General features: G+C 49.0%; 1 protein-coding gene across 2 annotated transcripts in view; it reads left to right on the forward strand.

The window, feature by feature from the left end:
• LOC139554256 (dolichyl-diphosphooligosaccharide--protein glycosyltransferase subunit STT3B-like) overlaps positions 1 to 13566 on the forward strand; it is a 91432-nt gene that overhangs the window by 54640 nt on the left and 23226 nt on the right. For both annotated transcript variants that reach the window (XM_071366997.1, XM_071366996.1), the window contains exons 4-5: positions 4836 to 4901; positions 12494 to 12593. In XM_071366997.1, coding sequence (XP_071223098.1) covers positions 4836 to 4901; positions 12494 to 12593 — 166 coding nt within the window. The remainder of the gene's footprint in view (positions 1 to 4835; positions 4902 to 12493; positions 12594 to 13566) is intronic.

A 13566-nucleotide genomic window follows, 5' to 3' on the forward strand; every position in this document is an offset into this window, starting at 1 on the left:
ATCAAGGATCTCTCTGTACTTTGCTCCGTTTGTCTTTCCCTCGATCCTGACTAGTCTCCCAGTCCCTGCCGCTGAAGAATATCCCACAGCATGATGCTGCCACCACCATGCTTCACCTTAGGGATGGTGCCAGGTTTCCTGCAGACATGACGCTTGGTATTCAGGCCAAAGAGTTCACTCTTGTTTCTCATAGTCCTTTAGGTGCCTTTTTGCAAACTCCAAGTGCCTTTTACTGAAGAGTGGCTTCCGTCTGAATACTTTCCGAATGCACTGTAATGCTCTAATAGCTGCTTTGGTGTGGTTAAATGATTGATACACTGACTAAATCATAAACTTCGCTCAGTCTGCTGACTGTCTGGGACATTGTGTGCTGCTTTGTATGTTTCAGTCGCTGCTGGTGACCTTTTAAAAATCGAGTAATCAAACATATCTCAGGTTGGAGGTGAAACGGGTTTCTTATTTACCACACTTGAACAGTTCGATGAATTGAACAGTGACCCTTTTTTCTGTTAATGCTACAAACTGCCCTGATGGGCCTAGCAGAATGACAGCTCTGACCAGACATTGGATAAGCTAACATAGACAAGGTGGAAGTATTATCTATGCGCGCAATGGCTTACAATACAGTGGAAATGGACCATATGCTGTAGAAGTAGGATTCGTGGCAAAATAAACAGACATTTCCCCACACTATATGCCACCAGTGTGTCCTCTCCTTTCAATCACATTAGTGTCTCAGGCTCGCACGCACTGCTCTACTCCTTCCCACATTTTGTACATTATGCTTCCTGATGACTTGAGGCAGGTGCATGCAATGTATTCACATGGCTAGATGAAATTTGAAGTGCATTGTAAAATGGACAAATCAAAGGCGACCTTGGCAGGGGGCGCCAGGCTCCCCATCAGCTCCCCGGTATTCATTTCACTTGTCTCGAGGGGCTTAGATGCCAGCCAAGCTGATAATCGCCAGGACCGCTCCACACTAAGGCATCCTATTTATTTTTTCCAGGAGTAAAACTGAACAGCGCTCAGGTAGATTTATTTTTCCTCCTCCCGGCTTTGTCCTCCTTTTCAACCCAAGCCCAAGGACACACCGGCATTCAAGCAGGTAAACGTGACGCGGGCTCTCGCCCACCACGCTTCACATGTTGGTCACCCATGGCGAGCACTGCGGGACGGTGACGGTGGAAAGGACCTTGTGTCCGTTTGTGCGTCTGTCAGCGTACGTTTGTCCAGTTGTACCTGAACTTGTTTCTCTTTCAATCTATCAGTCGGTGGACGTCGTTCAACTCGACACTTGACCCGTTAAGTGCGGACATATCGAACTACTGCGGGGGCTTGAGACGCCTTCGACGGTTGCTTCCATAGCTTGAAGGCCCATGTCGGCACTATGGAGTGCTCTGTCATGTTATCGGGCGAGTGTGACTGAGCTGATAACGACACTCGGTTCGACGAGCCTCTGCTTTCATCAACTAGCCACACACACGCACACCCTGGAGCTGCCGGAGTTGTGGAAGTGTTTAACCTCTCGCCCAGAGAACCTCCCACGCTATGAGTGAATGTCAGAGTCAGTGGCTGGCTCCAGACCCAGGGGGATCCGCTATCTGCTCTCCACCACTGTTGTGACGTGAAATGCAGACGGCCAACGTATAATTTGCTCGACGCAGTGCATTTTACGTTTACTCGAGTGCCGCTGAAACGCTACCGGGGACGTTCTCCGATTGTGATAAGCCGCCTTCTCTGTCATGATCGTTGCACAATGATTTGATACGTGTCATTTCAATATTTGGTTTTGTCAGAGGAGCAGCTGTTGCAGCTTCATAGGAACTTTTCATTGTCATTCCACATAGACCATACATGTCTTAGAATGAACCAAAACAACGAGCGTGCCCCAAATGGCATCTTACTTCCTATATAGTGCGCCTTATTGGCCCTGGGCAAAATAGTGCACTATATTGGGATTAGGGTGCCATGATTTGGAATGCAGACAATGCGTGTTCCAAGTGACACGGGTGGCCATTGCTTATCGTCGCATCTTAGCGGCACCATCGGTGGGAAAAAATTATAAACTTGCACACGTGGTCTTTCCAGTTTGGCGAGAGCCCTGGAAAAACAATTATCCCGGGCCATGCGTCACTGCTTTTCATTATCAGTCTCATTTACCCACGTTTGTCTCGGCACTTTCCCCCTCTTCTGCTCTCTTTCTCTCTCATTCTCCAGCACTTCCATCAAATGTTAAAACGGGAACCTCTCCCAGGCTTCTTCTCCCCAATCTTCATTATCCGTCTCCTTCATTTTATCTGCTAATAACCCATTCAACTCGAGCCGCTTAATCTGCCTGGGTCGGCCCCACCTCATCCCCTCCCTAATCTATAATTGAATCCTCTCGCACCCCAGAGAGCTGCCCCTTTTAACACTAGCACTCCCCGCTACCCCTCCTCTCCAACGTGCTTCCATTGTTGTCCCGCTAATTCCCCAGTTTCTCTAGGCTCACATTTAATTAGCCCTGCTCGTATTGCTGTGTGGGGGGGGGGACTTATTTCAACATGACCGTGCACATTCTCTGCATAGTAGTCTCCAGCCCTGGTAGATTGTAGGCTAGCTCCCTGTTAATTGTCTGTGGCACTGGGAAAGCTATAGGCTTCCGGTGTTCTGCAGTGACCTACATCTTTGTCAGCTCCCTCCAGTATTACCTGTGAGGAATTCTGTAGTTTCACCCGTGTCAAAACCAGATAGCGACGCTTTGGTGAGGCCTCATCGGAGGGGAACGCGCATGACGTGGAGACCATTTAGGGTTGGATTTGAAATAGGTGGGAGGATAGATGGTTTACGCTGCACGACTGAGGCTCTGGTGGATATTCGGACCAGGCCTGCTTTCCACCGCTAATCAATCCTCATCAGCAGATCAGGTGAAGCGTGACTGATGTGTACCGCAGACGTCGTTCGATAAAACAGTCTGTGCTCCTGCCGCTGCCTGTCCTGCTCCCCTGCCATCACTTTCGCCCAGTAGTCTTTCAGACATGGTCCCTTTTAATGTGTTGACTCAGGCTGTGGGGTGAGACCAGGTAACCGGCAGTCCCAGCTAGTGTTAGGAGCATACTAATATGCCAGGCAGCCCTCACTTTTAACACTAGCAAGGCCGCTGGGCCAGACGCCCACTAGGGCGCGTTTTCATAGCATGTGCAGACCAGCTGGCAAGTGTCTTCAGACATTTTCAGTCTCTCCTTGTCCCAGTCTGTAATACCAACATTGTTCAAGCTGGCCACTATTGTCCCTGTTACCAAGAACTCCGAGGTAACCTTCCTCATTGTCTTATCATCCCCAGTAGCACTCACATCTGTAATTATGAATTGCTTTGAAAGGCTGGTCATGACATATCAACACCATCATCCCAAACACCCTAGAACCACTCCAATGTGCATATCGCCCCGACAGATCCACAGATGACGCAATGTCAATTGCACTTCACAGGGAGGTGGTCAGACTTGGCAGTGTGGTGCCAGGATAACAGCCTCTCCCTCAACATCAGTAAGACCAATGAGCTGATTGTGGACTACTGGAAAAAGAGAGCGCATGCCCCCATCCGCATCTACAGGGCTGTAGGGAAGCAGGTCAAGAGATTCCACCCCCTCGGAAGGCTGAAAAGATTTGGCATGGGCCCTCGGATCCTCAATGTTCTACAGCTGCACCACCGAGAGCAATTTGACTGGCTGCATCACTGCTTGTTATGGCAAATGCACCGCCCTCAAATTTCCAAAGTCTTCAACCACCCAAGCCATAGACTGTTCACTCTGCTGCTGTCCGGCAAACGGTACTGGAACATCGAATCTCGGACCAACCGGCTCTGAGACGGCTTCACCTCCCGAGCCATAAGACTGCTAATTAATTAGTCCGGGTAACCATTTAATTATCTGCATTGACACTCTTGCACTGACTCTATACACACTACACGAAAACCCACGCGCGCACACAACATGCATACAGACGTCACAGACTTTCACACATCATTTGCTGCTGCTACTCTGTTCTTCATTTTACTCTTATCTATCCTGATGCCTAGTCACTTTACCCTGCTTTTATGTACATACACTATATATACAAAAGTATGTGGACACCCCTTCAAATTAGTGGATTCGGCTATTTCAGCCACACTCGTTGCTGATAGTTGTATAAAATCGAGCACACCACCATGTAATCTCCATAGACAAACATCGGCTGTAGAATGGCCTTACTGAAGAGCTGTGACTTTCAACGTGGCATTGTCATAGGATGCCACCGTGGCAACGAGTCAGTTCATCAAAGCGAGAACGGCTCGGCCGTGAAGTGGTAGGCCACACAAGCTCCCAGAACAGGACCGCCGCAGGCTGTAGTGCGTAAAAAATCATCTGTCCTCGGTTGCAACACTCAGCGCGGAGTTCCAAACTGCCCCTGGAAGCAATGTCAGCACATGAAATGGGTTTCCATGCCGACTAGCCGCACACAAGCCTAAGATCACCATGCGCTATGCCAAGCGTCGACTGGAGTGGTGTAAAGCTCGCCGCAATTGGACTCTGGAGCAGTGGGAATGCGTTCTCCGGAGTGATGAATCACGCTTCACCATTAGGCAGGCCGACAGACTAATCTGGGTTTGGCGCCTGTTTTGGTTTCACTGGTATTATATGGTGTTTCACTAGCACTTTTTCCCACTGTTCCATCAAGTGAATGTAGGCTGTTAGAGCATACTGTGGGAGTTAGAAAGTGCTATTAACTTTGTTGTCCTGGATGACATGTTTGACAGAATGACCGAACACGTTTACTAGTCCCTTAACCCTTTGTGTCTGTTCTCCCACTCACAGGTGAAGTCAATAAAGACCGGTTCGGTGTTCTGGTCCATTGGCTGCTGCCTCTCCTACTTCTACATGGTGAGTGTCAAAGAGCCTTAGTTATTGGCCGGAAACACACAGAAAACATTGTCATTGATTTCCACCGACAGAGCATTCCATCTCTGGGAATTGGAAGCCACGATTACATTAAGATAGCCCCATGGGTAGTTGAGAGCGATCGCCGATGTCAAAAGTGGCGTGAAAAAGGAGTCTGTACCGGACGCGTTAAACGTTATTTATGAATCCCCCGACCTGTCAGGGGGTCGATGGAGCGATAAGATAAAAGATGAACAGAGCCGACTGCCTCCCAGAGCGCTCTTTGTGTACAATTTGGTGATTTTGAGCATCTGCAAAGATCTCCTGCTTCCAGCTTCTTCAGTTAAATCTCCCCTCAGCCCGGGAAGAGACAGATGTCAAATGAAACGCATTGGAGAGATCCAGCTCCCGTCAATTTCTCAGGATCCAAGCTACTGCAGGAAGAGTGAAGGGGAAAGCCTCTAATGACCACATCTGAAGAGCAGGGAGATTTTCCACTGAGACACCACTGCAATTTTTATAAGCCCCTCGTTCTGTGTGTCTCACTCATACGCCTCCAGAGATCTGGAGTGTGATAATATTTTGGCTTCCCCCGCTCTATGGTTCTGACTAGAGGGAGTACAGCTACGATCGGAATTGACTTTTTTATAGCAGGTTAGCGGAGCATACGCAGAAGGTTTCTATAATTAGGTCCGGAGAAGCGTTCGGGTTACGGTTAGCAAAAATGCTCTCCTAACTTGCTACAAAAAGTCGCTTTCGGTCATAGCTGTACTCCCTCTAGTCACAACGCCGCTCTACCCATCCTCCCACCAGCATCCTGTGGTCTGATGTCTGACTGATGCCTCTCCTGATGCAGGGTTTGTTTGCAACGCGACAAGCCTGTGTCTCCCTTGTCACTTTCTCACGACCCTCTAGTGGGAGTGGCTGGCAGATGCAGCCCGCCATGCTGCAATATCTACCCTTCCACCTCTTCTTCCCATCCCGCTGTTGATTTAAGGATGCTCACCAATGAGGCTTAATCGAAGATGACACATCTGCGATGGCCAGCGAGAGATTCCGTGCTCAGCTCTGTCCTAATCAGCCCGGGGGAGGGAGAGGAGAAGCTCAGTTGAGATGTCACGATGGACAAGAACTGCAAAAACCACTACTGTGAGATGCGTGACAGTCGATCTGTCTCCTGGGAGAGATCTTGTGTTCCCAAAGTTCCTGTGACGGCTCACTCCTACCTTGACAGCAGCCCTCGAGTTCTTTTCCTCATAAAGTATTTATGAGGCGTTCTCAGCAGCACATCTCAGCTCTTCAGGTGATTGTTTGTAAGATGTGCTGCGTTCTGGAGGTTATTATTAGAAGTCAAGCAATAATCAAAACTCTTGAGGCCCCTTTTTTACAGTGGACAAATCGATCCAGAGCTTTGCAGCGCTGCAGTGTTTTGGCCTACCTCCCCAGGCCCCACCTGACTTTCATCAAAACAACTTTCTCCCACAGCCCCAGTTTATCTACTCCACTAATGCTGTCTCATACCCCCGTTGGTGACCCAACAGCGTATCCGGTTATTCTGTTTCCAGCATCCTATCCCCCCCCCACAGAGGTGCCTGAGCCTCTTCAGCCCCCTTCTGAGCCAATCTAGCCCCATAGCAAGACCCCTACCCCCCCCCGTTTACCACTACAATACCCTCCGTCTCCCTGTGCTTCTTCATAGTGGCCCCTGGGTGGTCAGATAAGCAGTGGAGTGTGGGTAAAGATAATGGCTTAAGGCTCTAACGGTGTCTGGTTCTTTGCTGACCCCATTATGACTGCAATAAGACCTGTCGATTAGGGTCACATGCTAGCTTGAGGTGCACACACTAACAGGTTAGCATTGGGCCCATAGGACGCCCTAACATAGTGTAACAGCCCTTCCCCCTGCGTGTATTGTAACCTACAGAAACAGTTTTTCCTCATTCAAATCTAATTTTAATACAACCGGTGTAGACCTTAAAGTGAAATGCATACTTACAAGCCCTTAACCAACAATGCAGTTAAGGAAAATATGTGGTAAGTGAAAAATAGATAAGTAAAAAACAAAAACACTAACAAATAATTAAAGAGCAGCAGTAAAATAACAATAGCGACGCTATATACAGGAGGTACCGGTACAGAGTCAATGTGCGGGGGCACCGGTTAGTCGAGGTAATATGTACATGTAGGTGGAGTTGAAGTTACTATGCACAGATAATAAACAGAGAATAGCAGCAGTGTAAACGAGGGGGGAAGGGGGAAATGCAAATAGTCTGGGTAGCCATTTGATTAGCTGTTGAGCAGTCTTATGGCTTGGGGGTAGAAGCTGTTGGGAAGCCTTTTGGACCTAGACTTGGCGCTCCGGTACCACTTGCCGTGCGGTAGCAGAGAGAAGAGTCTGTGACTAGGGTGGCTGGAGGCTTTGACAATTTTTAGGGCCTTCCTCTGACACCACCTGGTATAGAGGTCCTGGATGGCAGGAAGCTTGTCCCCAGTGATGTAGTGCCTTGCAGTCGTAGGCTGAGCAGTTGCCATACCAGGCAGTGATGCAACCAGTCAGGATACTCTCGATGGTGCAGCTGTAGAACTCTTAGGACCCATGCAAAATCTTTTCAGTCTCCTGAGGGGGAATAGGTTTTGTCGTGCCCTCTTCATGACTGTCTTATTGTGCTTGGACCATGATAGTTTGTTGGTGATGTGGACACCAAGGAACTGAGCCTCTTCAGCCCTACCGATGAGAATGGGGGTGTGCTCGGTCCTCCTTTTCCTGTAGTCCACAATCATCTCCTTTGTCTTGATCACCTTGAGGGAGAGGTTGTTGTCCTGGCACCACACGGCCAGGTCTCTGACCACATCCCTATAGGCTGTCTCAACGTTGTCGGTGATCAGGCCTACCACTGTTGTCATCAGCAAACTTAATGATGGTGTCGGAGTCGTGCCTGACCGTGCAGTCATGAGTGTACAGGGAGTACAGGAGTGGACTGCGCACGCACCCCTGAGGGCTCCCCGTGTTGAGGATCAGCATCGTCGGATGTGTTGTTACCTACCCGTATCACCTGGGGGCGGCCCGTCGAAGTCCAGGATTCAGTTGGAAACGGAGGTGTTTAGTCCCAGGGTCCTAAGCTTAGTGATGAGCATTGAGGGCACTATGGTGTACGCTAAGCAGTAGTCAATTCTCACATAGATGTTCCTTTTGTCCAGGTGAAAAAGGGCAGTGTGGAGTGCAATAGATTGCATCATCTGGGGCGGTATGCAAATTGGAGTGGTTTCTGGGATAATGGTGACGATGTGGGCCATGACCGACCTTTCAAAGTACTTCATGGCTACAGACGTGAGTGTTACGGGTCGGTAGTCATTTAGGCAGGTTGCCTTGGTGTTCTTGGGCCTGGGACTATGGGGGTGTGCTTGAAACATGTTGGTATTACAGACTCAGACAGGGAGAGGTTCAAAATGTCAGTGAAGACACTTGCCAGTTGGTCAGCGCATGCCTCGTAATCTGTCTGGCCCTGCGGCCTTGTGAATGTTGACCTGTTTAAAGGTCTTACATCGGCTACGGAGAGCGTGATCACACAGTCGTCTGGAACAGCTGATGCTCTCATGCATGTTTTTGGGAGGTGGTCCTGCTCAGGGAGAGCGTGAGCAAACAGCAACCAGACAACCACACCTTAGAGGAGCTCCTAACCAAGGTGAGGACAGAGCAGGACAGCAGCCTTGCAACACAGCTGAAAGAGGTTCAGCAAGAGAGAGACGGACTCAAGAGAGAGCTGGCTGATCTAACAAAGGAGGTGAGAGAGCTCCAAAAAGACAGGCAGAGCAGCAATAAGGAGCTGACCGCACTAAGAGAGGAGCTGCAGCAGAGAAAGAGAGCAGAGGACAGGCTGCAGGAGCAGATAGATCACCACCCTATGACCTGCCCTCACACAGCAGAGGAGCCCAGCTCAACCAGCCAGACTTCCCCAGCCCTGGCTGCTGCACCCCTCCTCCCCAACCCACAGAACAGCCTCCCACTGACAGTGGCACCCACACAGACCAGCCACACCCCAGCTCCAACACCCACCAGCCCCCCCTCTGCCCCCCCCAGTCCAGAAGAAACACTGGCTGACATCGTCCTGTTAATGGACTCAAATGGGAAGTATGTTCAGGAGAAGAAACTTTTCCCTAGACACAAAACGAGAAAGGTGTGGTGCCCAACAACGCAAAGTGCCATGGAGCTGCTTGATAAGAACCATCTCGGGTCGCCAAGCCACATAATCATACATACCGGAAGCAACGACCTGCGTGCTCAGCAGGAGAGGGTGGCGACTTCACTACGGGGAGTGATTGAGAAGGCCTCCGCAATCTTCCCCAACTCAAGAATCATAGTGTCAACCCTTCTACAGAGGAGGGACTTCCACCCTGCCACAATCCAAAGAATAAACGCCAGCCTCTCCCGGGACTGTGCCCTGCGACCCAATGTACACCTGGCCCACCATCCCACCCTCGATCTGGACTGTCTCTATGACCATGTTCACCTGTACAGGGAGACAGTCCCCATCCTTGCCAAGACTCTCAAGGACGTCGCTCTAAACCGCAGCCCGACCTCTCCACCCAGGAACAGCGGAGCAATCTCCACCCCGCCGAGATCACCGAGACAACATCCCGGACCAGCACCCTGGAACCCCCAGCCACGACCACAGCACCACCAACCTCAATGCCCACCACAGCCAGCGCAGCACAGACCACCCCAGCCCAGCTTCAGAGCCACCCAGATGAGGCCTACCACCCCCCTCCTCCCCACCGCAGACCCACACCTGGAGGAGCCACAGCCCAGCAGGCAGAGCTACGCACAGGCTGTGAGAGGAGCAACTGGCCCAGCCCCCACCAACCAAATGAGTGACATTAAACAAATGCTGAGTCTACTATGCTCACATGTGATGGGCCGAGGGTCATGGAGGAACCGCCCCTGCAATGCAGAGGAGGAGCCGTGACAACTGCGACCTGTAAAATAATGAGTAAAGCAGTGGGACACAAACAACAACACAGAGTTACACATGGGATAAACAAACGTACAGTCAATAACACAATAGAAAAATCTATGTACATTGTGTGCAAATGTAGTAAGATTAGGGAGGTAAGACGGAGCTGCTCTTCCTCCCGGGGAAGGACTGCCCGTTCCATGATCTCGCCATCACGGTTGACAACTCCATTGTGTCCTCCTCCCAGAGTGCTAAGAACCTTGGCGTGATCCTGGACAACACCCTGTCGTTCTCAACTAACATCAAGGCGGTGACCCGTTCCTGTAGGTTCATGCTCTACAACATTCGCAGAGTACGACCCTGCCTCACGCAGGAAGCGGCGCAGGTCCTAATCCAGGCACTTGTCATCTCCCGTCTGGATTACTGCAACTCGCTGTTGGCTGGGCTCCCTGCCTGTGCCATTAAACCCCTACAACTCATCCAGAACGCCGCAGCCCGTCTGGTGTTCAACTTTCCCAAGTTCTCTCACGTCACCCCGCTCCTCCGCTCTCTCCACTGGCTTCCAGTTGAAGCTCGCATCCGCTACAAGACCATGGTGCTTGCCTACGGAGCTGTGAGGGGAACGGCACCTCCGTACCTTCAGGCTCTGATCAGGCCCTACACCCAAACAAGGGCACTGCGTTCATCCACCTCTGGCCTGCTCGCCTCCCTACCTCTGAGGAAGTACAGTTCCCGCTCAGCCCAGTCAAAACTGTTCGCTGCTCTGGCACCCCAATGGTGGAACAAACTCCCTCACGACGCCAGGTCAGCGGAGTCAATCACCACCTTCCGGAGACACCTGAAACCCCACCTCTTTAAGGAATACCTAGGATAGGATAAAGTAATCCTTCTAACCCCCCCCCCCCTTAAAAGAGTTAGATGCACTATTGTAAAGTGGTTGTTCCACTGGACATCATAAGGTGAATGCACCAATTTGTAAGTCGCTCTGGATAAGAGCGTCTGCTAAATGACTTAAATGTAAATATGTTTCAGTGTTACTTGCCTCGACGTGAGTATAGAAGTAATTTAGCTCGTCTGGTAGGCTCGTGTCACTGGGCAGCTGGAGGCTGTGTTTCCCTTTGTAGTCTGTAATAGTTTGCAAGCCCTGCCATATCTGACTAGCGTCGGAGCTGGTGTAGTACGATTCGATCTTAGTCCTGTATTGACGCGTTGATGGTTCGTTGGAGGGCATAGCGGGATTTCTTATTTCATTATATTGTAAGGGAAGCTTCTCCAAGGACAAGTGCTCTTCTCATAGAACTGTCACAACATTGCATGAAAGCCTTACAGGGATGTCACTAGGATGTTTCAATACCCCCAAATGATATCATGAGGGATGATCAGGGAATCTACTAACTACATTATCTCCAGCTTATAAAGTTCCTGAAAGTTATTATTGCCGGAAGGATATTTGCTTGACTATATCCTAGCTGCCTAACCAGGAAAAACATTGTTTCGATCGAGGTTTTTCTCAAGGGAAGTGTGATCAGTTTTTCAATAAAAAACATCAGTTTTGTTCGTTTCTTAATTTAGGACTGCGCTATATCGATAACTGCATTGTTTACTTTTACAGGCATATTGATTGTGTGCGCACCATCTCTTTCAGCTACCTCACTGTCTCTTAGCAGACTTTTTTTTGGTGGTAATCAATATATTTTGTGCTAGGTGGTTGAGTTTTGGACTGTACTCTCCTCAAAGAATCTCAGCCTCCAGAAGATTGCTGCCTGCTTATTTGACCCTCAAAACCATGGGGTTGTGTGGGTGTAATGCAGGAAAGGTTTCTCTCATACACACACACAACGGCGAGGTCATTAGCAGTAGATTTGCGAGATGTTTAGTCAAATTACGTTCCGGAGGCTGCGGGATGTGACCCTCCGAGCGAGACACTAGCCTCACTTTCTCCTCTCCTCACCAACACCCCCCCCACCCCCCCAGCACTTCCTCTGGGTCGGTGTTGTTTTCAATTAGAAACCTCATCTCTCACAGAACTGCTGTGTCAAAAAAAACAAAAAACATTCAAGTTACGGTTCAGCTGTACCTAATTAGCTCATACCATCTGAAGCTAAAGCTAAAGATACAAATGGCTGTGAAAAGGTAATTACATTTAACCACTCCAGAAGGAACTTGAGGCGGTTCATCTCCTTCTAGGGTGACTCTCTTCTGTTTTTCGTAATTAGGGGTAATTTTAAAAACTTATTTTTAACCATCGATGAGTGACTTGTGAATGCAGTGTGTGATTGTGTGGCTAAGCAGGTTTGTGTCAGTTTGAGCATTTATCCCAAAAGGCTGTCCTAAACAGAGGATGAAACATTTTACTACTGTCCCTCGCCGTCTGTGCTCTGTACCCCCTACACAGTGTGATTTTCAATGGCGCCGTTTGAAGTACTGCAGCTGACGTTTTTGTTGAGTGTTTTATAAGCCCCTCTCATTTCACACTGCGTCTCTCTGACATTGTTGCTGCATCATTTCATGGCGCTTTTAAAGTTGAAGCATTTTACTTCAGTCATAGTGTTAAATATGATTGAATTGGTTTTATATGGTGCCGCTGCAAATTTCCATGTATTACTGTTGCGGGTGTCTGTGGTTTACTGTTTTGTGTTGCAGGTGTCAGCATGGGGAGGATATGTCTTCATCATCAACCTGATCCCGCTGCATGTGTTTGTGCTCCTGCTCATGCAGCGCTACAGCAAGAGGGTCTATATCGGTGAGTGACCACAAAGACATCTGACCGTCAACCGCTTCTTCATAGGTTGTCACTCGGTCGCGTCATGCCATTGTTATGAACGTTCTCAAGCCGCCCTCTTCGGCGGCGCCATAGTGGTGCCCTAAAGTCGTGATAAGCTAACTACTGTTTAGTCTAAACTACACTATAGTGCCTGGAAATACGATGACATTGCTAAAGTAGTCAAATGTTTAGTAGGAAAGAGCTTTGCCAGCTTTATCATGTCGTCAAATTAACTTTAGACAATGGCAATGTTGTCATTGGCTAGGAAAGCTCGTCAAAATAGCGAGCAATGCTAACGGTAGCTAGCTAAAATCCGGTGTCCTTCCCTCAATCTTAGCTAATGTTGTACTGCATCTAAAGTCAATCTAGCGACATCAAAATGATGACAAAGGGTTTTCCTACTAAGTATTTGCCTCCTTTTGAATGACATTGTATTTCCAAGCCACTGTAATGCACTTTTGATGAAATCCTCATTGACGATGCATTGAGTAGAATGCTCAGTCGGGCAACAGTCCAAAAATAACGTTTAGAACAATATTGTGACGAAACATGCAACCCATGAATGTGACCGCAAACCTTCTCTATCTGCTAAAGAGATGTGACCGCACGCACCTGTTTTCCTCGAACCACTAACACCGGTTTGCTCTTTTGAATGTGACTGCAAACAGAACTTTTTGTGTGGGGGGGGGGGGTTAAATATTCTGAATTTGACTGCGAGACAGAACGTTGCAGAAATGCTGCAGCATCGTAAGCAGTACATATTTAGCTGAGCTGAAGGAACAGCTGGGTCAAGATGAATGGGCTAGCATCAGTTACTCTTGATTGTCCGTATTACTCACAGTAAACCGTACCCCATTCTTGGGTGATGTGAAAATAAATTACGACCCTATTTAAAGAGGGCTTCGACCCCGCTGTACTCAATCTCTGCATTTTCCCCAACAAGGGATTCCAC

This window comes from Salvelinus alpinus, chromosome 26 (assembly GCF_045679555.1).
Source record: "Salvelinus alpinus chromosome 26, SLU_Salpinus.1, whole genome shotgun sequence".
Classification (NCBI taxonomy): Eukaryota; Metazoa; Chordata; class Actinopteri; order Salmoniformes; family Salmonidae; genus Salvelinus; species Salvelinus alpinus.